The 25215-nt window shown below is 37.8% G+C and overlaps 1 protein-coding gene across 2 annotated transcripts in view; it reads right to left on the reverse strand.

Moving 5' to 3' along the window:
* Window positions 1–444: 444 nt before the first annotated feature.
* Window positions 445–25215, reverse strand: part of camkva (CaM kinase-like vesicle-associated a) — a 67359-nt gene continuing 42588 nt past the window's right edge. For both annotated transcript variants that reach the window (XM_072684893.1, XM_072684894.1), the window contains exons 2-12: window positions 21050–21089; window positions 20842–20949; window positions 17962–18093; window positions 17729–17803; window positions 14659–14797; window positions 13619–13739; window positions 13452–13527; window positions 9997–10133; window positions 9801–9879; window positions 6446–6533; window positions 445–4761 (exon numbers count right to left, since the gene is read on the reverse strand). In XM_072684893.1, coding sequence (XP_072540994.1) covers window positions 4507–4761; window positions 6446–6533; window positions 9801–9879; window positions 9997–10133; window positions 13452–13527; window positions 13619–13739; window positions 14659–14797; window positions 17729–17803; window positions 17962–18093; window positions 20842–20936 — 1197 coding nt within the window. In that variant the 5' untranslated portion in view covers window positions 20937–20949; window positions 21050–21089 and the 3' untranslated portion in view covers window positions 445–4506. The remainder of the gene's footprint in view (window positions 4762–6445; window positions 6534–9800; window positions 9880–9996; window positions 10134–13451; window positions 13528–13618; window positions 13740–14658; window positions 14798–17728; window positions 17804–17961; window positions 18094–20841; window positions 20950–21049; window positions 21090–25215) is intronic.

A 25215-nucleotide genomic window follows, 5' to 3' on the forward strand; every position in this document is an offset into this window, starting at 1 on the left:
CCTGATGTTTGGAGATGTTCTGACCCAGTCGTCTGATTCTATTCAGTTTAATGTTTATTTATATAGCGCCTTTCACAACAAATGTTGTCTCAAAGAGCTGTACAGAAATCCAGGTTGGACTCAGTATTTATTGCACACTACCCCTAATTATGTATTATTCTCTGTCTGTACTGTGTTGTCTGTCTGCACTTGTACTGTGTTGCACTTGTGTTCTGTATGCACTGTGTCTATGTTGCACCATGGTCCTGGAGGAACGTTGTTTGGTTTCACTGTGTACTCTGTATGTAGTTAAAATGACAATAAAACCCACTTGACTTGACTTGATTCCCCCAAACCCACAGCACAGACATGGGAGGTCTGAATCTGACACCAATCTGACACCAATCTGACACTCAGATTCAGATCCCTCCCTCTTTCTTTCAAAGCAGGAATACAGAGGTGCACTGAACACTTAAGCAATGCCTTTATTTGAGATGCATTTCAAACACAACCATGATACATATAAAAGTGAGTCTCCTTTCGAAAGTGTTTTAAAATCACGGCATTGACACAAACGTTAACAGAGAGTGGAGCCAGTGTAGAGCTAACTATGATTAGCCGATGAAAGACTATGAAAGACTATAAAGACTAATCTTCTGAAAACCATAATCGAGAAATCCTGACCAAGTGTTTCACAGCTGCTGAATGAAAGCCATTCTACAGGAAAGTCTGATAAGAAAAGAGGAGCAAACCATCGGGAGGTCTTCATCCTAACGTACAAACGAAGAGGAAAGCGGAGCATGCCAGAAATCATGGAGCGAGCTGCTCAGCGATGTGAACGCAGTATGTCGAATGGCCTCTCCACATCACCGGTCTGGCAGTTTCACAGTATCACAGCAATAGAGATATTGCTCAGTTTGTACTGCACGTTAAACAGAATTCATCAACAACCCGCGGAGGGGCATGGGTTTTACTGGCAAACTACACAACGCCTGCTGTATACAGTATATTATGCAGTGCTTTGTAAAATACAGTACGAACAACTACAGTTTACATCTAGAAAACACAGATTTGTGGTCAAATTCAATCAAACTAGGTACTCGATATATCTTGTATCCAAGTGAGGGACGCTCAGAACTTCAATGCTGGCGAAAACCACCAATCAGGCCGAAGACGGCGTGAATTATAATGCAAATGTTGCTTCGTTGGACGATAAATCTTTGAGCTTAACTAGAAAATCTAGAGGCTTGATTGAATTTGGCCTTGAAATGTAACCTCATTGAGAAAATCTAAAATACACATGAAGACAAAGGTTCTCAAAGGTTCTCAAAGGTTCTCCTCTGCAGCATAGATTCTTTACAAAACACCAAGATCGAACAGGACACATGCACTGTTTTTGTCTTTTTCACTCTTTTTTTTAATTAAGCAGTTTAATTAAGTCAAATGCGTTTGCAACCGGCCTCTTACGAAGCTGAGAGCCGTTCAGGGCAGGTGGGAGAGTGTGCGCTTTCCTGGTGTGGTGCTGCAAAGACACTGAGAGAGGCTTCAACATGATGAGATGAACTGAGTAAAAGGCCTTTGTACAGCGGGAAAGAGAGCAGAATACTGGCACTTGATGGTGCAGTATGTGGGATCTGTACACGTCATCATCAAATCATTAAATAACCAGATCATTAACTGACGACGCAGCTCCAGGCACTTCTCCACCTGCCTCTGGTTGTAAAAATGCTATCATGGCGTTTGTGTGTAAGTGTGTATAGTCACAACATGGGCACTTTGACTAGAAGGTAAAGGGAGATCGAGCCAGCTCATACACTGACACAAAGGGTGGACCTTTGCAACCCAGACGGTGCACTTAGAGGAAAAGGGTAATGCCGTTTGTCTGAACTTTGCACCTTTATATAGACATATATACGTAATGGGGATTTCCACTGACCCTGACACTGATACCAGTTCTCTACTTTCTATACTTTAGCGCTCATTTTAACAATGCAGTTTGTTTAACACTTTAAACCCTATTCATTTCCTCAAACCCTATTTATAAAACGTATTTCTGAGTTTTAATGTTAAGCCTTAGTATTCAGTAACTGCTTACAATTTTTCAGAAACTGACTAAAATTATTTAGTAAATGCTAGAAACTACAAGACATTTTTCAGTAACTACCAGAAAGTATTAACCAGCTGCTCAAAATGATTCAGTACCTACTATAAATCATTTAATGCCTACCAGAAATGAGTCACTAACTACTAGAAATTATTCAATCTGACAGAAATGAATCAGTATCTACTACAAATGACTCAGTATCTACCAGAAATTAACTAGTACTAGACTATTACTACTAGACATTATTCAGTACCTGCCAGAAACTGTTCACTAACTGCTCAATAAGTACTATAAGTTACTCAATACCAACTAGAAATTATTTAGTAATTACTAGAAATGAGAAATGCTCTTACTAGAAACTGCCAGAAATGATTCGCTAACTGCTCAAAACGAATCAGTAACTACTACAAATTATTCAGTACTAAAATTAATCAGTACTATAAATTATTCAGTAACTGCTCAAAATTAATCACTAACTTCTACAAATTATTCAGTACTATAAAATATTCAGTACCCACCAGAAATTATTTGCTAACTCCTCAAAATAATTTAGAAAACTTAATTAAAAAACTTCTACAAAATATTCTGTACTATTAACTATTATGTAGCAGCTCAAAATTAATCAGAAACTACCATACATTATTCAGTACAATAAATTATTCAGTGTCTACCAGAAACTATTCGCTAACTGCTCAAAATTAATTAGTAACTACTACAAATTATTCAATATCTACCAGAAATTAACTACTAAGTAACTACTAGACATTATTCAGTAGCTGCCAGAAAATGTTCACTAAGTGCTCAAAAGTATTCAGTAATTACAATAAATTATTTAATATCTACTAATATCTACTTAATATCTACTAAATTATTCAGTAACTGACAGAAATGATGGATTTTTCATTATTAAGTACTACAAATTATTCAGTAGCTACTATAAATTAATCAGTACTATACATTTTTCAGTAACTGTTCAAAATTAGTCAGTACCTACCAAAAATTATTCAGTAACTGATCCAATGAATTAGTAACTACTACAAATTATTCAGTACCTGCTATAGATTAATCAGTACTATACATCTTTCAGTATCTGTTTAAAATTAACCAGCAACTACCAAACATTAGTCAGTACCTACTAGATATTATTCAGTAACTGCTCAAATTAATTAGTAACTACTACCAATTATTCAGTAACTACTCAAAATTAATCAGGAACTACTACTAATTATTCAATAACTACTCAAAATTAATCAGGAACTACTGAAAAAGTATTCAGTGCTATAAATTATTCAGTGACTACTACAGATTGTTCAGTACCTACCAGAAATGTCAAAATTAATTAGTATCTACTACAAATTACTACAAATTATTCAGTTCCACAAATTGTTAAGTACCTACCAGTAATTATTGACTAACTACAAAAAAGTATTTAGTTACTGCTACAAATGATTCAGTACCTACCAGAAATGAGTCACTAACTTCTAAAATGTATGCAGTAACTCTTATAAATTGTGCAGTATCTACTAGAAATTTCTCAGTAACTGCTATGAAACTAATATCTAATAGAAGTAACAGGGTTTAATGGCTTCAAGAAAGCTGAATTGCCTGGATTCTTTTTACTAGAAATACCATTTTTATAAAGTAGCCTACTTAATACAGTTCATGCATGTTTGAAACAATGCTTTGCACATTTCTGCTAATGTTAAAAACCACAGACCACCAGACCTGTTCAGATACAACGTCTTAGGAAGTGTCACAGATTGGATAATAGTGGAATTATCTACAGTGGAATTCTCCATTAGGTTGATGAAACACGTTCGTTTATGCTTTTCAGATATTTCACAGATATGCTAGCTACTGCTCAGTGAAAAGGTGCAAGGTTCAAAGCTTCCACAGCCTTTAACATATGAACAACACTACTGCACCACCGTCCCCAGCACACTGGAACACATAGACTCATTCTCTTTTAGGCAGCTTTTAGGGTGACAGCTTCAGGGTAGTGTAGCACATATAATATCCAGATTCCTCATCAGAGAATAAACCTCCCATTAGAACAGGACGGTAAACAACGGAACAAATGCCTATTTTTGTTATCCTTAAAAATTCTGTTTTTATCTTATTTATTTCATGAAAACAATAAATAAATGTAACAATTGAATAAAGGACTGAATCCAAACAAAACAAAACTCTTTCTGTTTGAAATGTAATGCCTATTTACAGTTTACGTACTGCTATGTGACTCGGTTTCGAAGTAAATTTTAACGTAAAACTTACATAAGAGACGAATTAAAAGGGGAGGGTTAGCGTACATGGAGTGTGAGTAAATAACTGCGTGATAATTCAGCTTTGCTCGGCCGATAGCTTTCAGTGTGTCTCCCTATGTACAGTGGGTGTGCCCATCCTGTCTTTGTGTGTTTCACTCATTAGCCGTTCTGCTCCTCTCTGGTCTCCAGACTAAGCTGCGGCACCTCTCCGTTACATCGAGCCGGAGCTGCGGCCTCCTCCACCTTGACCTCCTGGGTGCCTTGGGGGGGCTCGGGGGTGGCGGCCAAGGGCACAGGCGTGCTGCTCGGAGTGACCGGCCCTGCCGAGGTTCCTATAGCTGGACTGGATGCCCCAGAGTCACTCTGGTCAGGAGCTCTGAGCCTCTTCATTAAGGTGGTGACCCGTACTGCTTTCTGGATGAAACAAGTTACACAAGACATTCATACTATAACCTTAGCCTTTTTGTACAGGATGTACACTCCATGTCCAAATGTTTGTGGACACCCTTTCTATTGAATACATTCAGCTACTTTATGCAGCTTGTCTAGTCCCTGTAGAGAAGTACTGCAAATAGAATAGGACTCTCTGGAGCAGATAAACATTAAACCAATGGGTACCATGCTGCCTAATGCCAGGGGTGGGCTAGAGGGGGATAAAGACCCCCAGCATTGAGGCTGTGGAGCAGTGGAAGAACTGTGTTCTCTGGAATGAGGGTTGTTGGTGCTCCATCCAACCCTTTTGGGATGAGTTGGGGAGTTGGGGATGATGAGGTGGGGTGGTGATCGCGCCACATTCTGATCTCACTACTGCTCTTGCCACTAAATGCTATCAAATCCTCACAGCAATGCCCCTCCAAAATATAGTAGAAAGCTTTTTCTCCTGGACAGTAGAGACAGTTCCCCCAACAAAAGCAGGATAAACTCTTTTAATACCTTTGATTTAGGAAAAAAAAGAATGAGCAGGTGTCCCAATACTTTTGTCTATGTATATAGATTTAATACAATGCTATTGTTATCCTTTTACTGCATGTTTAGACATCTGGCTTCATATTTCCTTGCATTTTATTGCAGCAAACATGATCTTGGGCAAAAAGCTTAGCTGAATTGGTACTTGTATCCAGTATGGATCTGGCAAAGCTGAGGAGAAATGGCGTCCTTGTCCTGGATAACAGTCATGTGAATCAAGTTTCATGTTTTGTAACCAAACATATTATATTATGATATATTATAACCAATATGGAATTGTGTACAGATGGGAATTCTGCATATCTTATATGTTTTGCCCTATACAAGCTTCTTGAGAAATCGAAGCCTCCTGAGAGGCTTTAAATATTGGTTTGGAAATAAATTCATAGATCATCTCCAATGTTTATAGTTCTGTTAGAAACAAATTTCAAGCATTAAAGCATAAGCCTTGATTTTAGCATCCGTCCAATTATTCTAGTAACCATGTAAACAGCATAAGCATCGCTGTCCAATCAAAAACATGCATCTTCAAAATTCTGACTTTACAGGAGAAGGCAACAATGTTCTAAACAGAGCATTTCTATTGGTCGATTCATCCAGATTCATCCACACAGTGTACAGAAGCAGCTACAGGGTTCAAACCATAGAGAAAACTAAAAACAGACAAAAATGGAGATACATGTTCTTCACTGGACAACAGCAATTTTCTGACTACTTAAACTGGATTAAAGTAATGTCAATAAGTTTGATAGAGGCATAGATTTGAGCTCAGTAGTCATGTATACCTTTAATTAGATTTTAGGGATGTCCTGATTCAGTCCACTGAAGATCAAATGCAAGCGTATTTTAATGGATTGGGTATCAGCTATTTTAACCCTGATCCAGTTCTGATCCTTTGTTTTTACCGCTGTGTTCTAGCAAGTCAAATCAAAAGGTAGTGGGTCCTTAATGTTCATGTAAACCTAATGACTGTGGAACAAATTTAATTCTGTTCATGAGATTAAACCCTGCAGTGGAACCAAAAATGTGCATTTCTAAGGCCTTTAAGTCTTTAAGGTCCTGTGGATGCCCTGAATATAGACTAGCGGTGGAAAGTCAGCCTTTATAGTAGGAATTTAAACTGTAGTCTCACCTTCCATTTAGCTTTCGCAAAGTTCTTTTCAATCTGAGCACAAACACCATCTTTAATGTTCTTGTCTGAAGCAGCGTTCCCAGATATCCTAAAGAGGGAGTGTTCAAAAACAACAAACAAGTTAAATCATGGTAGAATGATATACAGTAATGCTGTGCATACAGGACTGTGCCGATGTTTTAGGCCCCTAATCACATGATTTAAACCCTGTCTCTCAGCAGCTGTAAAATATTTTACTGTAGAAGCTCCAGATCCCATCAGAACAGATAAAGCAGGTGAACATAAATCCAGTAAAAAGGAGAAACAAGAGCTTCTCATTCTGAAGAAAGAAAGTAGTGAGATCTTGTCGGTGAGCTAGTCTGAAGAACAGAGCTCGGTTCCTCCAGGTTTCTCCTGGACGCCCCCCAGTCCAGCCAGCACAGCGTGGAGGATGTGTTCAACTTCATCAGCAGCAGCAGCAGCAGCAGCAGCAGCAGCTCACCTGATGTACCTTCATTAAGCCCTGATTTACCAAACCAGGGGCCGGACTCACAAAAGTTACCCTATGAAAAATCTAATGAAGAATCTTAAGATAAAAACAAGACATTTATAAGAGTGGTCTTTGATGCGGTTCTCCAAAAAGCTTAAGAAGTCCTCAAATATTCTTACATTTCTCACAGCTCATCATAAATGTTAAGATTTTTTCAGTTAAATCTGCACAGTATTCGTTTAAAACAATTCAGTAAAGAAAATCTGGATGTGATGGTGGAGGGAAAAAAGCCATGAGAAGATATGAGGACACTAACAGGACCTGACAAACAATCCCCACTTCCACTCCTCCTCTCCAGTCTGGTTAAATTAGACTTGAGCTGGTCCTTTTACATGCTTCTTTAAGGACTACTTTAATTACAGTATTTTTCTTTTGCTACTCCTCCTCTTTTGCCCTGAGCCCTTATTCTTGGAGTCTGGGTCGGCTTTCCTGTGGTCAGCGTGTGAAGCTGACCCCCCCCCCCCCGCTTTTTTTTTTGGTGTGGTGAGTGATGGAAGAAAAGGAGGGGATGGGGAGGAGGTGGAAGTGGGTATAAAGTTTGTTTGACACGTCCACTCAGGCTACATATGGATGATTACAGCTCTTTATTACTTTTAGTAGTTTTTAACTTAATATACTTTCTTTTAATTACTGTTTAGTTTTTTTTTCTCTCTTAGTGTATCACAGTCTGTTTGTTTGTTTGTTTGTCATGTCATACTTGTGTTGCTCTCACCAAGTAAATTTCCTTATATGTGTAACAAAGTTGGACTGAGAAGTGGGATGCATTTCCCACTATATAAAGTATACCCCACTGTATAATATATATATATGGGGTTCAATTCCCGGTGTGGGTGACTATGCTGCACTACACCAGTAAGAGTCCTTGGGCAACACTCCTAACACTACATTGGCCCACCGCTGTAATACCAGTAACCTTGTAAGTCGCTCTGGATAAGAGCGTCTGCTAAATCCCATAAATGTAAATGTAAATGTAAATATATATAGGGTAATTGGATTGAGAGAAGGAAATTGGGGCATAGTTCTTCTCTTAAAATTATTAAGGTTTCAGGCACTCCTCTGGGGCGATTCCGAGCCGCTACCCACAGGCCCAAATTAGGACTTCAAGGCTCGCTCGCTTCCTGTCTGGATACTCAGGTTACCCATGCCCGAGCAAGGTGACCCACACTCGTGGCGGCACACTGCAGTTACAGGTTTGGTCGGCCTTGCCGTTTGGTCTAGCTCATACTTGTGTTGCTCTCACCAAGTAAAATTCCTTGTATGTGTAACAAAGTTGGACTGAGAAGTGGGATGCATATCCCACTGTATAAAGTATACCCCACTGTATAATATATATATATATATAAAGGGTAATTGGATTGAGAGAAGGAAATTGGGGCATAGTCCTTCTCATAAAATTATTATTAAAGGTTGTCAGGTACTCGGTATCGCGCCCACCTCCGGGCGATTCCGAGCCGCTGCCCACAGGCCCAAATAAGGACTTCCGCCTCGTTTACGTTCTATTGGTCGATTCATCCAGATTCATCCACACAGTGTACAGAAGCAGCTACAGGGTTCAAACCATAGAGAAAACTAAAAACAGACAAAAATGGAGATACATGTTCTTCACTGGACAACAGCAATTTTCTGACTACTTAAACTGGATTAAAGTAATGGGGCGATTCCGAGCCGCTGCCCACAGGCCCAAATAAGGACTTCCGCCTCGTTTACGTTCTTGTGTGTTTGGTTCACTTAATTTGGGTTCACATGTGGTTTGGTTCAGTTGTTATCGTTCAATATTTAGATCATGAGTTTCACCTGGGACTGGGGGTACTTAAGGAGTCTCGACACCATTCAGTGCCGAGAATTGAACCGACTGGAGCCTTCAGGATGCCCTGAGGTTCCTCGTAGGTTTCAGGTGTGTTCAGGTCAGCTCTGGTGCTTTACCCACGTTCAGCAGCAGGTCTCCCTGCTACTCACACGTCTAGCGAGGCTTGCTCGCTTCCTGTCTGGAGACTCAGGTTACCCACGCCCCAGCAAGGCGACCCACGCTTGTGGCGGCGCGCTGCAGTTACAGGTTTGGTCGGCCTTGCCGTTTGGTCTAGCGGCTGGTTCCCCAGCTCCCCTCATTTTGGTTATTGAGCGCTGCTCAAGTTTTCGTTTATGTTATACCCCCCCCGCTAACGCCCAGGCCCTGCCTGTAGGGTTTCGTTCGAGCTCCCTTTTGGTTTCTCCCCTGTTAGTCTCCCCTTTGCTCCTGACCCCTCACAATCCCAGCGTTTGTTTTTCATCCCTCCTGGTCTGGCCTAACACACCATGACAAAGGTATGGTCCAAGTGAAGAAATATTCTGACACAATTTGTGATTATTATGATGATATTATTATTTCATTCTTCTACTATTTTTGAGGACTATTTATCTTTACTGTTTTTAAAGCATGAAATTATGAAATTAACCCCGTAAACTGCTATTATCAAAGAACAGCCCCACCAGTTTGGAAACTGGTAAGGAAAAAAAAACACATCTAAGAGGAAATTCTTTGTGAATCCGGCCCCAAATGTTGGAGGAGAACTCTAAATAATACTCGACTCCATGAGGAGAACTTTGGAGATGTTCTAATGATGAACACAGTGATGGAGAACCTCCACCACTTTCTGTAGGAGTGATATTATTATTATTTATTCTAATATCAGTGTTTTACTGAGCAGATAAACATGTACTGCTTGCTTATTGTTGGCTTATTTCACAGGTACCTAAACTCACCACACAGAACTGTACATGAAAGGCTGAACTACACCAACAGAGCAGAAGTAAAGCAGCGTGTCTGATGCATATGCGTAGGGACTCTACCACTCATGGTTGATGGCCTCCTGTGCAGTCAGTCTTTGATCCTGGTCTACTTCCATTAAAGATGCAACAAGGCTTTTAGCTGAAACACAGAAAACCTGACTTACTGAGTGAACCCCATGAAACAGCTTCAGCGTTTGAAGCTTTTCCACTTTCATTACGCATTCAGTTTGACGAACCACTGTGTGTGTCACCGTACCGGAATCCGAGATGTCATCCCAGTAGGGTGAGTCAAACTCGTAGTCTCCCGATAGAATTTTCCGGAACAGATTCTTGTCATGACTGTCATAATCATCGTCGTCTGCGTCATCATAGAAAGGCGGGTTTCCTGACAGCCTAGTACAAGAAGGAGATCCAGTCTCATTACATTGGGTTTACAAGGGGACCCATTAGCCCACCCAAACAAGTGGGTGCTGACCGACTGGCTAAGAAAGACTGTGGAAGCACCATCAGTACAGTAGCTCTGGACAGGAATACACATGTAATACAAATGGAGATGTAAGGGGATGTACTCACAGGATCACAATGAAGTCTTTGGATGGAAAGTGACCAACAATCATGCTGTGTGAACATCCACTGACTGCTGTGACGGACTGCAGATAGCCTCAAACCCCAATAGTGATCTCCTTGTAGATCGGCATGATGTCCATAAGTATCACCCAGAAGCATGCACATGAAGTCTGAGCATCTTTGCTCAGTTATAGATGTAGTTGTAGATTTTAGACAACAGACCTACTGATTCTCAATTGGAAATAATTGAATAATGTAACTGCAAGAATATTTTAACATTTGTCAAGTTGGCTACATGGCTAATAGGACTGTCTGATAAAAGGTTAAAATACTAGTGATGCAATTATACTGCAGTTTTAATAGGCCTTGTAATATATTAATATTTAACATGACTGAAATAATCATTAAACATACTAAATATTACATAAAAATTACATCATTTACTTTTGCTGAATTACATGAATATTGTAGTGTATAAATAATTGTAAATTACAAATAGAATTTACCAGGTTAAAAAATAACTTACATGCCAAGTAAGTTTCCGTTGATAAGATCAAAATTATATGACTTTATATAAAATATATATGACTTAATAATTTCCATTAATAATAACAACATTTACATTTAGTGCATTTAACAGATGGTCTTCTCCAGAGTAACTTACAAAAGTGCTTCACTATTTACTTAAGAAATACCTCAGCTAGTTTGAATAGACTAAAAATGTAAGGATAGCTCTAATCTTAGACTCTACTAAACACAAGTTAATATGGAGACCATAGTACTCGACACTTCGGCCAAGTACTTTAGGAAGAGGAGGGTCTTCAGTCTGGGTTTGAGGACAGCGAGCGTTGGGACACCCAGGGGAAGCTCGTTCCACCACTTCGGTGCAGGACAGAAAAAAGCCTGGGTGCTTGTCGTCAGTGGATATTAAGGGATGGCGGGTCGAGCCGAGCCGTACTTGAAGCTAGAAGGGCTCTTGGTGCAGATCGGCTTTTGACCATTGCCATCAAGTACGGACAACAACAACAATAATAATAATAAAAACATGACAACAACAACAATGATCATAACAATAAAAATAATGAATTGAAAATGCAGTTTGTGTATGTGCAGGTATTAATGCTCTATTCTATTCTATGCTTCATAAGGTGTTAAATGTACAATATGGCTGTACTTATATATACAGTGTTATAGTAGAGCTAATCCACACAGAAGAAGATGCAGTTTTAACAACCAGGTTTAAGCTACCAAACAAAAAAAACACAGAGAGACGTCCAAATACTTAATCACAAACTATCCCTTCTAATGAATGCATTCAGCCCCTTTAAGCTGCACCCACTGTAGAAGAGGACTCTTCAGGGCAGATAAACATGATGAACCTATTGGCACCATGCTGCCTAATGCCAGGCGTGGGCTAGAGGGGTATAAAGCCCCCCAGCAGCATTGAGCTGTGGAGCAGTGAAAGAATTGGATGGATGGTGGAGCTCCATCCAATACTTTTGGGATGAGTTGGGGAGTTGGGGTTGTTGCAGATTCTTGGATTCAATCGAAGATTCATAAGTTCTATCATAGATGCAACCATAGATTCATATCAGTGAATCAGTCATAGATTCATACTTTCAATTATAGATTTAACTACAGAACCAGTCGTAAATTCATTGATTCAGTCAGAGTCTCATAGATTCGCCCAACCATCATCGATTCAATCATAAGTTACATCACTTGTATTGCACTGCATCTCCAACATCTAGTAGAAAGCCTTCTTCCCTGGACAGTAGAGATTAGAGCTACTCCAACAGAAGCAGAATGAACTCTTTTAGGTTTAGGTTGGAAAGCTTGTCTGCATTCGCACAGATTTATCAACCTTTCCAGTGACTTTCACAATAAGCCCCTCGGCCAGTTACAGAGGGTCAGTTAGAATATTCACACTTGTGCCACTTTTAGCTGAAAACTTCACAAACTGCAGGTTCTTGTCAGCTCCTCGGTATTGCGCCCTCCCCCGGGGCGATTCCGAGCCACCGCCCACAGGTTCACAAAATGACTTGTGTTTCTGTTCTGGTTTTGATTCATGGATTCGGTTCTTGTTCATATACGTTCATGTATGTTCGGTTCAGTGTCTTAATTCAGTTCAGTGTTTGATTCAGGCTCATCACGTTATGTTTAGTTAATGTGCTGCACCTGAGACTGGGGGTACTTAAGGGGCCTCGACACCCAGTTCGAGGCTGAGAATAATAAATGGTTTGGAACCTTGAGGTAGCCCGAGAGCTTCCTGTCTCAGACCACGGTGTGTTTAGGCCAGTTTCGGCTCGACTTCCTCGGTTGCAAGCAAGCCACCAGGCGGTTCAAGTACTCCGCGAGGTTCGCTCACTATCTGCTAAGTTATCCCCACGACTCTCGCTCCAGCTAGCCGCTCTTGCCAAGTAGCTGGTTCCCCAGCTAAACCCCCGGCCTCAGGTCTTGTTTGCCATGTTCTGGTTTAGTTGATCGCTGTGTTCACGTTTTTGCCTTTTAGCTGCTACATCGTTTGTCTCACTTGCCCCCTTTTGTTTGTCTTGTTTTCTTAAATAAACTACTTGCATTGGACTCATCTCTGCGGGTGTTCATCCCTCTGTATCTGGCCTAACCCGCCATGACAGTTCTGAAAACAAAATGTCTGTGTTTGCAGCAGATATATGGAGATTTTTTAAGGTTCTTGTTCAAATCATGTAAGAAGTATTTTGGGAAACCCTAAAAGTGTCCTCTGTAATGTTCACTCCAACTGGTCAGCAGGAAATGGCTACGAGAACTAATGAGAACTATGACTATACTGAATGACAGGAATTGTACAGTGTTAAAAGAATAAGATTCTGGAGGAATTCTTCGAGGTTCTTTCATTTGAAACTGTGGAGGAACCTCTTAATGTGCTTTAAAGAACCTTCAAGAAAAGAGTTTCATAGAAAACAAATCATTGCGTCAAGTTCCTCATAGCACCTTAAGAGGTTCCTTCACGGGTTCAGACTGAAGAACCTCCAAACGCTCCTCAAGGATCTTCTACTTTCAACAGTGTAAATACCGTAATGACCTGATGAGAGTGTACAGACCGATGAAGGAAAACACACAATCTAGCACACCGAAAAACACACAGAGGAACTGATTCCTACTCACAGGATGTACATGACCACTCCAATGGCCCAGCAGTCCACCGGTCTGCCGTATCTCTGTCTGCCGACTACCTCTGGAGCTGAGCGAAGGAAAGACAGAATCTCTCAAACTGATTGTTACTTATGTGTGTAACCATATGTGTGGAGCCTCCTACTTCAAACAGCTTTTACCAAGGTACTCTGGAGTGCCACAGGGCTCCTTAATGAGACCATTCTCCAGTCTGGCCAGATGAAAATCGCTAATGACGATTTTCGAGTGCTTCAGGCGATTGTAGTAAACAAGGTTTTCCAGCTGGAAGAGATAAAAGGAAAGGTTGTGAGATTCATCAGTAAACGTGTAGTCAGTGGCTCCGCCCTCTCAGTTTGTTTACAATTTTCCATCCGCAGTTTTAGCTAGCCCATTACCCACTCGTTAGTACTCTCCCCCTATCACATGTAATGCTCCTGACACTGGGAGGGTGAGGACTGACACATGCCTCCTCCGACACATGCGCAACCAACCACTTACTGTTGTGTAATTTCACAGCTCTAGACCGGCCCTACGGTCTAACTGCTGCTCATCAAGTCTGAGAAGAGCATAAGTTCAAATCCCAGCAAGGGCTCAGCGCTCCATTGTCTAAAGCCTCTCAGTCTGGGGGCGTCATGTGATGGGGGAAGTTTTAATCTGCAGATTGGAATAAATGGTAAAGAAACCAAGGAGGGGGCAAAGTAACAGGGTGGTAAATAAGCTTGTAAACTACATCTGAGCATTTTTCGGCCCAAGTAAAGTCGAACACTTATAACTTATTCGTAAACTAACTTAAAATACTCAATAAACCGCATCTTTATTAAAAAAAAAAAAACATAGTGAAAGACTTAAAGACGATCAAGTTATCAAGTCAAAGTCTTTCTTGATTTGGAATAGCCCAGTCTTGAGGCACGTGACTCAAGTCCACGCCTCTGCAACTGACCCAGCGGATTTCAAATGTCAAACCCTGTGTTGCGCCGTTCCTTTCAGACCATGAAAAGAGCAATAGGCCAAAAACATGAAAAATTGGCTTGCATCCAACCCAATTAGCTATATATCAGCATTATCCCTCCAGGCTGTGCCTGCGTCTGCATGAAAACACCGCCCTTAAGGTCAAACTGAACACACGGTGGAGAACGCCACTGTCTCCTCACTGGTGTAATACATCCTTTAACCACTTGATGGGAGTAAAGCAGCATCCTACCTTCAGGTTTCTGTGCACAATGCGGAGAGAGTGGAGGTAAGCCACAGCCTCCAGCACTTGTCTGATCACATTGCTAGTGTCACGCTCTGAGTAGTAGCCCTGGTCCAGGATCCAGTCAAACACTTCTCTGCCTGTGGCTCTGTTAGAGACAGATTAAATATATATATATATATATATATATATATATATATATATATATATATATATATATATATATAAAGACATGAGACACACATTGTCTGAAACATCACAGCTAAAGGGAAATGTATAACTATATTTGACCTGATGGCCTGCCACCCAAATGACGAGATCCTTTACGATGTTTACGTTTACCAGGACGGAGAATGCTTATTAAGATGGGATGATTTTAGCTAAAGATGTAATAATACCAACAGAAAATGCTGATCGTTTCTGAAACACAGTGCTTCCCAACAGTGGTCCTGGAGACCCCCCCCCCTTCCCATCCCTCTGTGTTTTATTGCTTTTCTTTAACTAACAACCCTTCCTGAACTATAATGAGTGGGTCAGAGCAGGGCCGGGGTCATCAGGTCCTTGAAGACTGGTGCCCAGCACAGCTTTGTTCAGACATGCAGTGTTTAGCTAAGCATTGCGTCCCCCTCTGTACTCACGCTTGTGTTGTTACTATGGCAACCAATGCCACAGCAATGTGGCACGGCGATGACTACAGTCTACAGATGACTACAGATTGTACAAAGCAGGTTTGGTCTCTTATAGTGGTTGGTGTGGCGCAACAGATAACACCACTACCTGCCAGTGAGCTACCATACCATGTGGGAGACTGGGGTTTGATTCCTGGGCTACAACAATAAGAGTCCTTGGGCAAGGCTCCTAACACCACATTGGCCCGACTCTGTAATACCAGTAATCTTGTAAGTCGCTCTGGATAAGAGTGTCAGCTAAAGGCTGTGAATGTAAATGTAAATGTTACACTCTTGAATCTAAAAATCTGATTAAAGAAAGAAATCCGATTCATCCTGCAACGTGAACGAAGCCTTGGACCACAGAACTGTGTACTGGTGCAGTGTTCACATGTTTAATAATTAATAAGAGAAGCGTTGCATTGTTTAAAATAGCCATTTACACATAAATAAACCAATGATTGAATTTATGATTGGACAAACCTGTGAATCTATGACTGAATCTTTGAATCTATGACTGAATCTTTGAATCTATGACTGAATCTTTGAATCTAGAATTGAGTTTCTGACTGACTCTATGACTGAACCCATGAATGTATGACTGATTCTATACTCAGATCTATAACTTAAAACTATGAATCTTTGACTGAGTCACCGATATGAATCTAGTGTTGCTTCTATGATAGAATTTATGAATATATCTACTTATGATAAAACCTATGAATCTTTAACTGAATAAGTGAACAAATCCAGGAATCTACAACTGAATCTATGATTTAATCTATTTATTATAGAACCCATTACTGAATCTGTGATTAAATCAAATAATCTACAACAGAATATATGATTATATTTAATTTGTGACTAAATTTAAGATTTAATTTATTAAATCTATGACTGAATCTATAATGAATTTGTATGACTAAAGCTAGTCATGTGAATTTGGCTTTAAATCTTTCTTGACTGAGTCAATGCTATACATCTAAAATGGGATCTATGATACATTATTTATCAAACTTTTGGATCTTTACCTGAATCTGTGATTAAATCAAGAAATCTACAACTGAAGATTTAATCTTATTAAATCTATGACTGAATATAATATAATATAACTGACTCTATCATGAATTTGTGTGACTAAAGCTATGAGTGAATTTGGCACTGAATCTGTGACTGAATCTATGAATACATATAATACCTATAATTGAATCTATAATCAAAACATATCAAACTATAAATCTAAGATGGAATCTATGACATATTATTGATTGAACTTATGAATCTTTAACCAAATCTGTGATTGAATCAAATAATCTACAACTGAATCTATGATTGAATTTGTGACTGAATCTATGATTTGGTAATGAATTTAAGATTCGTAATCTATTAAATCTATGACTGAATCTATCACTGAATTTGACACTGAATCTTTGACTGAATCTATGATTGAACCTATGAATATATGACTGCTTCTATTATTATTTAATTGAATCTATAATTGAACTATGAATATATCTTGACTGAGTCAATGCTATAAATCTATGATCAAATCTATAAATCCATGATATATTATTGATCAACCTTATGAATATTTAACTGAATCTGTAATTGAATCTAAATATCTCTGATTGAACCTACAAATATATGACTGATTCTATTGAATGAATCTATTACTGAAACTATGAATCTATGTCTGTGACTGAATCTATGATTGTTCCAACCTATGAATCTTTGACTGAATTGATGAAGTGATGTTTTTCAGGTGGTCTCGGACGATAATCAAGGCTGCAGCATCAGGACAGGATAAGAATCAGGTCAGTTGTCTTATCAAAACTTTGAATCTTTCTTGACTGAGTCAAAGCTATAAATCTAAGATGGAATCTATGATATATTATTGATCAACCTTATGAATCTTTAACTGAATCTGTAATTGAATCTAATATTGAACCAACGAATATACGACTGATTCTATTGATTGAATCTATAACTGAAACTATGAATCTATGTCTGTGACTGAATCTATGATTGATCAAACCTATGAATCTTTGACTGAATTGATGAAGTTATGGTTGTCAGCTGGTCTCGGACGATAATCAAGGCTCCAACATCAGGACAATATAAGAATCAGGTCAGGTGTGTTATAGCTGAGAAAACATATGCAGAACTATGCAGAGCATCAGAACTCCGGGCCCAGGGCTGAGAACGGACCAGTGGAAAAATACCAAGAGCTTCACTAAATACACAGTTATTAGCAACACACAATGTTCCTTCACATGAATCTGACTGTAATAAGCACCCAGCACTGCACGCAGTTGCCCTTATTCATTTAGTCATTCACTCTCCTTCCTTCTCTCTCTCTCTCTCTCTCACACACACACACACACACACACACACACTCCAATAACACTCACAGCTCCAGGAAGAGGAAGTACTCTTTTCTTGTCTCAAAGACATCGACCAGCTGGAGGATGTTATGATGCTTCACCCTGCGAGGAGAAGAGAGCAGGAGACAGAGTGTGAGTGTGAGACAGGAAACAGAGGAGAAGAGAGGCCAGAATTCCTTCCCGAAACAAAGTGAAAAACAAATGAATAAAGTAAATGAGCTCAGAGCTGAGGCAGCTGTTCGGTGCTGTTCACTTCTCACATATTCAAGATGAGAATCTCGTTCTTGGCAGCTTTGCGCACTTTCCTCCCATCTTTCTTCAGGAACTTCTTGCAGGTGTACATTTTCTGTGTGTTCCTGTCTTTCGCCCGAAAGATCTCACAAAACTCCTCCCTGTTCGTAGACAGCAAACACACCAATGAATGTATGGCTGAATCTATGATTCAAACTTATGAACCTATAATTGAATCTGTAATCTATAACTAAATCTGTGACTGAATCTGTGATTGAATCTATGACTTTTATTGAATCCATAACTGATCCAATGGCTGAATCTATGATTCTATCATTAAATCTATAACTGAATCTATGGTTGAATCTATGACTCTATTATTGAACCTTTAACTGAATCTATGACTGAATCTATGACTCCTATATTGAATCTGTAACTAAATCTATAACTGTATCTATGACTATAATTGAATCTTTAACTAATCTATGGCTGAATCTATGACTTTTTAATTTAATCGCTAACTGAATCTATAACTGAATCTATGACTGAATCTATGACACTTATATTTAATCTGTAACTAAATCTATGTCTGAATCTATGACTCTATTATTAACCCTATAACTGAATCTATGACTATTGTTGAATCTATAACTGAATCTATGGCTGAATCTATGACTTTTAACTGAATCCATAACTGAATCTATGGCTGAATCTATGACTTTTAACTGAATCTATAACTGAATCTATGGCTGAATCTATGACTTTTTAATTGATTCGATAACTAAATCTATAACTGAATCTATGACTTTTAATTGAATCTATAACTGAATCTATGACTGAATCTATGACTACCGTTGAATCAATAACTGAATCTATGGCTGAATCTATGACTTTTAATTGAATCTATAACTGAATCTATGACTGAATCTATGACTACTGTTGAATCTATAACTGAATCTATGGCTGAATCTATGACTTTTAATTGAATCTATAACTGAATCTATAGTTGAATCTATGACTATAATTGAATCTATAACTGAATCTATGGCTGAATCTATGGCTTTTAATTGAATCTATAACTGAATCTATAGTTGAATCTATGACTATAATTGAATCTATAACTGAATCTTTGGCTGAATCTATGACTATTGTTGAATCTATAACTGAATCTATGGCTTAATCTATGACTATTATTAATCTATAACTGAATCTATGGCTGAATCTATGACTATTATTAATCTATAACTGAATCTATGACTCTATTGTTAAATCTATAACTGAATCTATGGCTGAATCTATGACTCTATTATTAAATCTATAACTGAATCTATGGTTGAATCTATGATTCTATTATTAACCCTATAACAGAATCTATAAATGAATCTATGATGGAATTTATAAATGTATTATTGAACCCAAGGTTGAATCTATTAATGTATCATTGAAAATATGATTCAAGCCTGTGACTGAATCTTGGTTTTAAACCTATGACTGAACCTTTGAATCTATAACTCCATGATTGAAATTAAGAATTTATGACTGGATCTATGATTGAACCTAGTCCCTTATTTATCTCTTGGATATTGCAAAGATTGATTAACTGAAAGTAAGATTTTAGTAAAAGTAAAATTATTGCTGCTGTTCAGCACATCTTGTGATTATCTCTCACACTCAGGGTGATGGGAATGACTGCTGTTCAGCAAAGGAAACTGTGATTATCCCTCACACTGTGGGAGCTGGGAACGACGTTAAAGCTGTAGACAGCTATGGCTGCTTTCCAACAGGTGAAAGCAGTAACTCTGGCACTCTTCCTCACTTATGGTGCTGAAAATGACTCAAGCACATCTAAATGTTCCACTTCTGGAGGTTTTCAAATTTTGCTAGCATGGGTAGCCCAAGGATTAACAGCATAGAGGCTGGTCTTACTTTTCAGGTAAACCTTTGCTCAGTTACGGCTGCTATCCAGTGGAAAAGCAGTAACATTTTGTTGTTAATTGTATTTAATTGTATCCTATTTTATTTGTAAATACTTTTAAATGTGTTTTAATGCTTCTTTAATGCTTGTATTTTTTATGTCATATGAATCCATAGCTGAATCTATGCATCTATGATTAAACCTATGACTGAATTTATAACTGAATCTATTACTGAATATATGATTGATCAAACCTATGAATCTATAACTGAATCTATTACTGAATATATGATTGATCAAACCTATGAACCTATAACTGAATCTATTACTGAATATATGATTGACCAATACTATGAATCTATAACTGAATCTATTACTGAATATATGATTGATCAAACCTATGAATCTATAACAGAATCTATTACTGAATATATGATTGATCAAACCTTTGAATTTATAATTGAATTCATAACTGAATTTATAACAGAATCTATGACTGAATATATGACTAATCAAACCTATGCATCTACAACTGAATTGCTTTATGATTAAATCTATGAATCCATTTTGTTTGACTGAATCTGTAATGGAAACTATGAATCTGTGACTGAATCTATGCTTAACTGAACCTATTAATCTACAGCTGAATTATAATTCATTATAATTATAATCATTCTACATGCCAGGTAGCTTCCAGAGCAAACATACACATGTGAATCCTTTGCAGATAAGAGATTTTATTAAACCTAACCTTAAAACCCAACTCTAACCTTACCCATATTAAGAATGTATGGAGTTTCCTGAGGTTTTTAATAATCTGAGCATCTGTAGGAGACCATCTAAATGTGACCCAGTTATGAAATCCACCCTTTGATGGAGTAAAACTGTGAGGCTATGAAGCTAAGATCAGTGAGAACCACAGAAGATCACAGTTGTAGCATTTAGCATAAAACCCAAAGCCATTAGAAGAGTCCTGAGAAGAGCTCATGCTTACGATTTGACCACTTGTCCCAGGTCATATTTATCAGTGACCTCAGAAGGACTGTTGTAATCCTTCTTCTCCCCTAAAGTCAAACAGCCAAATGGCATGGCTGCGCCGGCTCTGAGTAACAAGAGGACAGTGGGTTATATTTAAGTACAAAGAACAATTTCAAAGTATTTCAAAGTAATTGATGAAGAAAGGACGTACTGTAATTACTCACCGAAAGCACTGTGTCCAGGTACCTTACAGATCTAGGCAGGCTTTTCAAACACAAAGCAAAAGACAATACTGTTATTAAAATGTTATTTAAATATGTAATTTCACTCATGTTCACTTATTACAAAGTATTACTGACAAAATTACTATAAATGGTTCTTTTGATTGATGCCATAGAAGAACCACTTTTGCTTCCATAAAGAGCCAACACCTGTAAAGGAGATGTAGGGTGAACTGCCATAATATGGGACACTGCACAGGTTGGGTAACTGGCGGTCCAAATTGGGAGGAAAATTAATGAAAATCTGATACATTTTACCCATGCGATGGGGTAAACTGGTGGTCACTGGTGTTGGGGCGTTGCGTGCGATGGGGGGGGGGGATACATAGTGGTTGGGCAATTGGTGGTCCAAATTGGGGAGAAAATGGAGTAAAATTAATAACATTTATTAAAATGTGATTATAAAAAATAATAATAATAATATTCAGTGAGATTGGGTGGGGGGTATCACATACAAGTTGGGTAATGGGCGGTCCAAATTGGAGAAAAAAATTAATGGAGATTCGTTTTATGAAATGAAAAAAAAAAATTATTATAACTTTTATCCCATTCGATTTTGGGGGTTACGAACGGGTTGGCGGTCTAAATTGGAGAAAAAAATTGATGAAAATCGAATAAAATTAATTTAAAAAAATTAAATAAAAATGGAAAATCTCAACCAGCACCAGACCAGCATTTGCAAACTTATTTCGTGCTACTTTGCATGGATTCAATGTACATTCTTAAACCAAAAATGCCAAAAAATGACCCACAATAGGTCAACTCACCAATCACCAAGGTGTGAAGAATCTTTAAATGGTTGTAAAGTGAATCCACAGGTTCTTTATACTCACATCTCCTTCACAAAAGTGTTTCTTTATGGAACAAAGAATGGCTCTTCTATGGCATCGCTCACAAAACCCTCTGTAGCACCTCTCTTTTTACGGGTGTAACAGTGGCAGTTAAACACTCCAGCATTTTCAACCTTTACCACACTTACAATGGAAGCTAATGGGCAGCTGTTCTAGCGGTGGTTCGCTAATTACAGGGCAGCATGTCAACACGATGCTAATCACAGACGTGCCAGAAAGGGTTTGATAAGATGGAAATTAGATTAGGTTGAAAAACACTGGACTACCAGAGCGCTGCTGTATCATGCCTCACCACCTCACCACCATTACCTTCTTCATCAGCTTCAAACAAGCAACAGTCTTATGCAACAAAGTAGTGTAATCTGACTCACAGCACTCCATACACCACTCAGTGCGCAAATTACAGAGGCAGAGAGGACATTGTCTTCTCCACAATGTTTCTTTGGCACTAATGGAACGCTAACAGAACGTAACACAGAACGCTAATGGAACATAACATCATCAAAGGCTGAAGTTCTGCACAGTGCTGAGGAGTGGTAAAGCAATCCGTGCAATGAAACATCTGAGGATATGTGTCTTCTTCATTCAGCACACGTTACAATGCATACAGTCTTCTTCTATTCTGTTCACTGAGTGGTGAGTCAGCTCTGTGACACTTTCTCTAAGCAAGAGAAGAAAAAAAACACTCATTTGACTGGGGGTGGGCAGGATTACTAAGCACTATTTCACTATTTGATAACCCTTCAACCCTTAAACCCTAAAGGCCTGTACATGGACACCTCCTTCACACCACAGGTTATATACTAGATCCTGAGTAATTAGTGCTTTCTGAATAAATGATAGATATTAAATAGTTAGTAGGTACTAAACAACTAGTAATTACTGAATAGCTACTACTTATGAAATACTTAGTAGATACTGTACATCTGCTACTTGTTAAAAGTTTGTAGTTAGTAGGTACTGAGTAATTAGTACTTATTGAAAAAATAATAGATATGGAGTAGTTAGTAGGTACTAAACAACTAGTAGTTACTGAATAGCTACTACTTATTAAATACTTAGTAGGTACTGGGTAATTCGCAAATACTGAATTAATTAGTAGATACTGTACATCTACTACTTGTTAAAAATTAGTAGTTAGTAGGTACTGAGTAATTAGTACTTACTGAAAAAATAATAGATATGGAATAGTTAGTAGGTACTAAATAACTAGTAGTTACTGAATAGCTACTGCTTATGAAATGATTAGCAGATACTGAGTAATCACTACTCAATACTACTTAATGAACAATAATTATTGAATAGTTAATAGATACTGAACAACTAGTAGTTACTGAATTACTATTACTTATTAGTAGGTACTGGACAATTAGCACTGAGTTAATTAGCGGATACTGTACATCTACTACTTGTTAAAAATAGTGGTTTGTACATGTGATCATTAGTAATTACTAAATAAATAATAAATATTTAACAGTTAGCTACTATAGCTACTATGTATTACATAATTAGTGGTTACTGGACAATTAGCAAGTACTAAGTTAATTAGTAGATACTGTACATCTACTACTTGTTGAAAAAGTCATAGTTAGTAGGTACTGAGTAATTAGTACTTGCTGAATAAATAATAGACATTGAATAGTAAATAGGTAGTAAACAACTAGTAGTTACTGAATTAGTATTACTTAGGAAATAATAAGCAGGTATTAGCTAATTAGCAGGTACTGAGTAATTATTAGTTGTTGAATAATTAGTAGGTACTGTACAGCTACTATTTGTTAAATTATTAGTAGTAAGTAGGATCTGAGTAATTAGATGCTAAACAACTAGTAGTTACTGAAAAATTACTACTTAATAAATAATTAGTAGTTACTATTACTTATTAAATAATAGTTAAATAATTAGTCATTAGTATTTAGTAGGTACTGAGTAATTAGTACTTACTGAATAATTAGTAGACACTGTACAGCTAATACTTGTTTAATAATTAGTAGTTAGTAGTTACTGAATAATTAGCAGATGCTGAGTAATTACTCCTTAATAAGGAATTTGTAGATATGGTACAGCTGATACTTGTTGAATAATTAGTAGTTAGTAGGTACTGAGTAATTAGTACTTACTGAATAAATATATATGGAATTCTTAGTTCAGTACTAAACTACTACTTATTACTATTACTTGTTAAATAATGAGTAGTTACTGAATAATTACCAGATGCTGAGTAATTACTCCTTAATGAAGAATTTGTAGACATGGTACAGCTGATACTTGTTGAATAATTAGTAGTTAGTAGGTATTGAGTAATTAGCAGATGCTGAGTAATTACTCCTTAATAAGGAATTTGTAGATATGATACAGCTGATACTTGTTGAATAATTAGTAGTTAGTAGGTATTGAGTAATTAGTACTTACTGAATAATAGATATTAAATATTTGTAGGTATTATAACTATTATTTGACACTGACCCATTCTTTTATTCCTGCCACACTTGCTTGGTAATAGAGATGGCAGAGAAGTTGATGAGTCACAGTGAGTCACTTTGAGAGACCAATGTTTTGATGTCTGTATTAGGGGCAAGCAGCTGTATGAATTATACTAGAAATAATAATTGAAATAAAAAAAAATACACTCTACAACAGCAGTTGGACAGAATTCAACCTCCACATTTATTGCACATTAGTGCACACACACACACACACACACACACATATATATATATATATATATATATATATATATATATATATATATATATATATATATATATATATATATATATATACACACAGTAGGAGAGAGCTTTATAAATTATTAATTTAATTATTAAATTATGTACTGCCATCATGCAAATTATTAATAATATTTATTAATATTAATTATTAATAATAATATAATACATTTAGACATTTTACAGTTAATGATGAGAACCCTCTGTCTCAAAGAACAATCCAGACTTCAACTTATCATCTTATCATCACTACATCTGCCACCAATCATCAGTGAGCGAGCCCTGGAGGTGTGACTGTGCACTCCTAGTTAGTCCGAATTCCTTCCCCCAGTCTTTCAGACTAGTGTATTCTTACAGGCATCCTCTGGCCTCCATCCAGGTCAGCGCTATTTACCATCGCTTGTTATGCAAATTCAGTATTGAATTCTACTCTGCATTTCTGCTTGTAGACATCCCTCTGCAGCTCCCTCAGGGCCCTCCTGCCTAACCCACAAACTAAAAAAACAGTCTGCAACAATCTGAGGGAGGC

This window comes from Salminus brasiliensis, chromosome 7, assembly GCF_030463535.1.
Source record: "Salminus brasiliensis chromosome 7, fSalBra1.hap2, whole genome shotgun sequence".
NCBI lineage: Eukaryota > Metazoa > Chordata > Actinopteri > Characiformes > Bryconidae > Salminus > Salminus brasiliensis.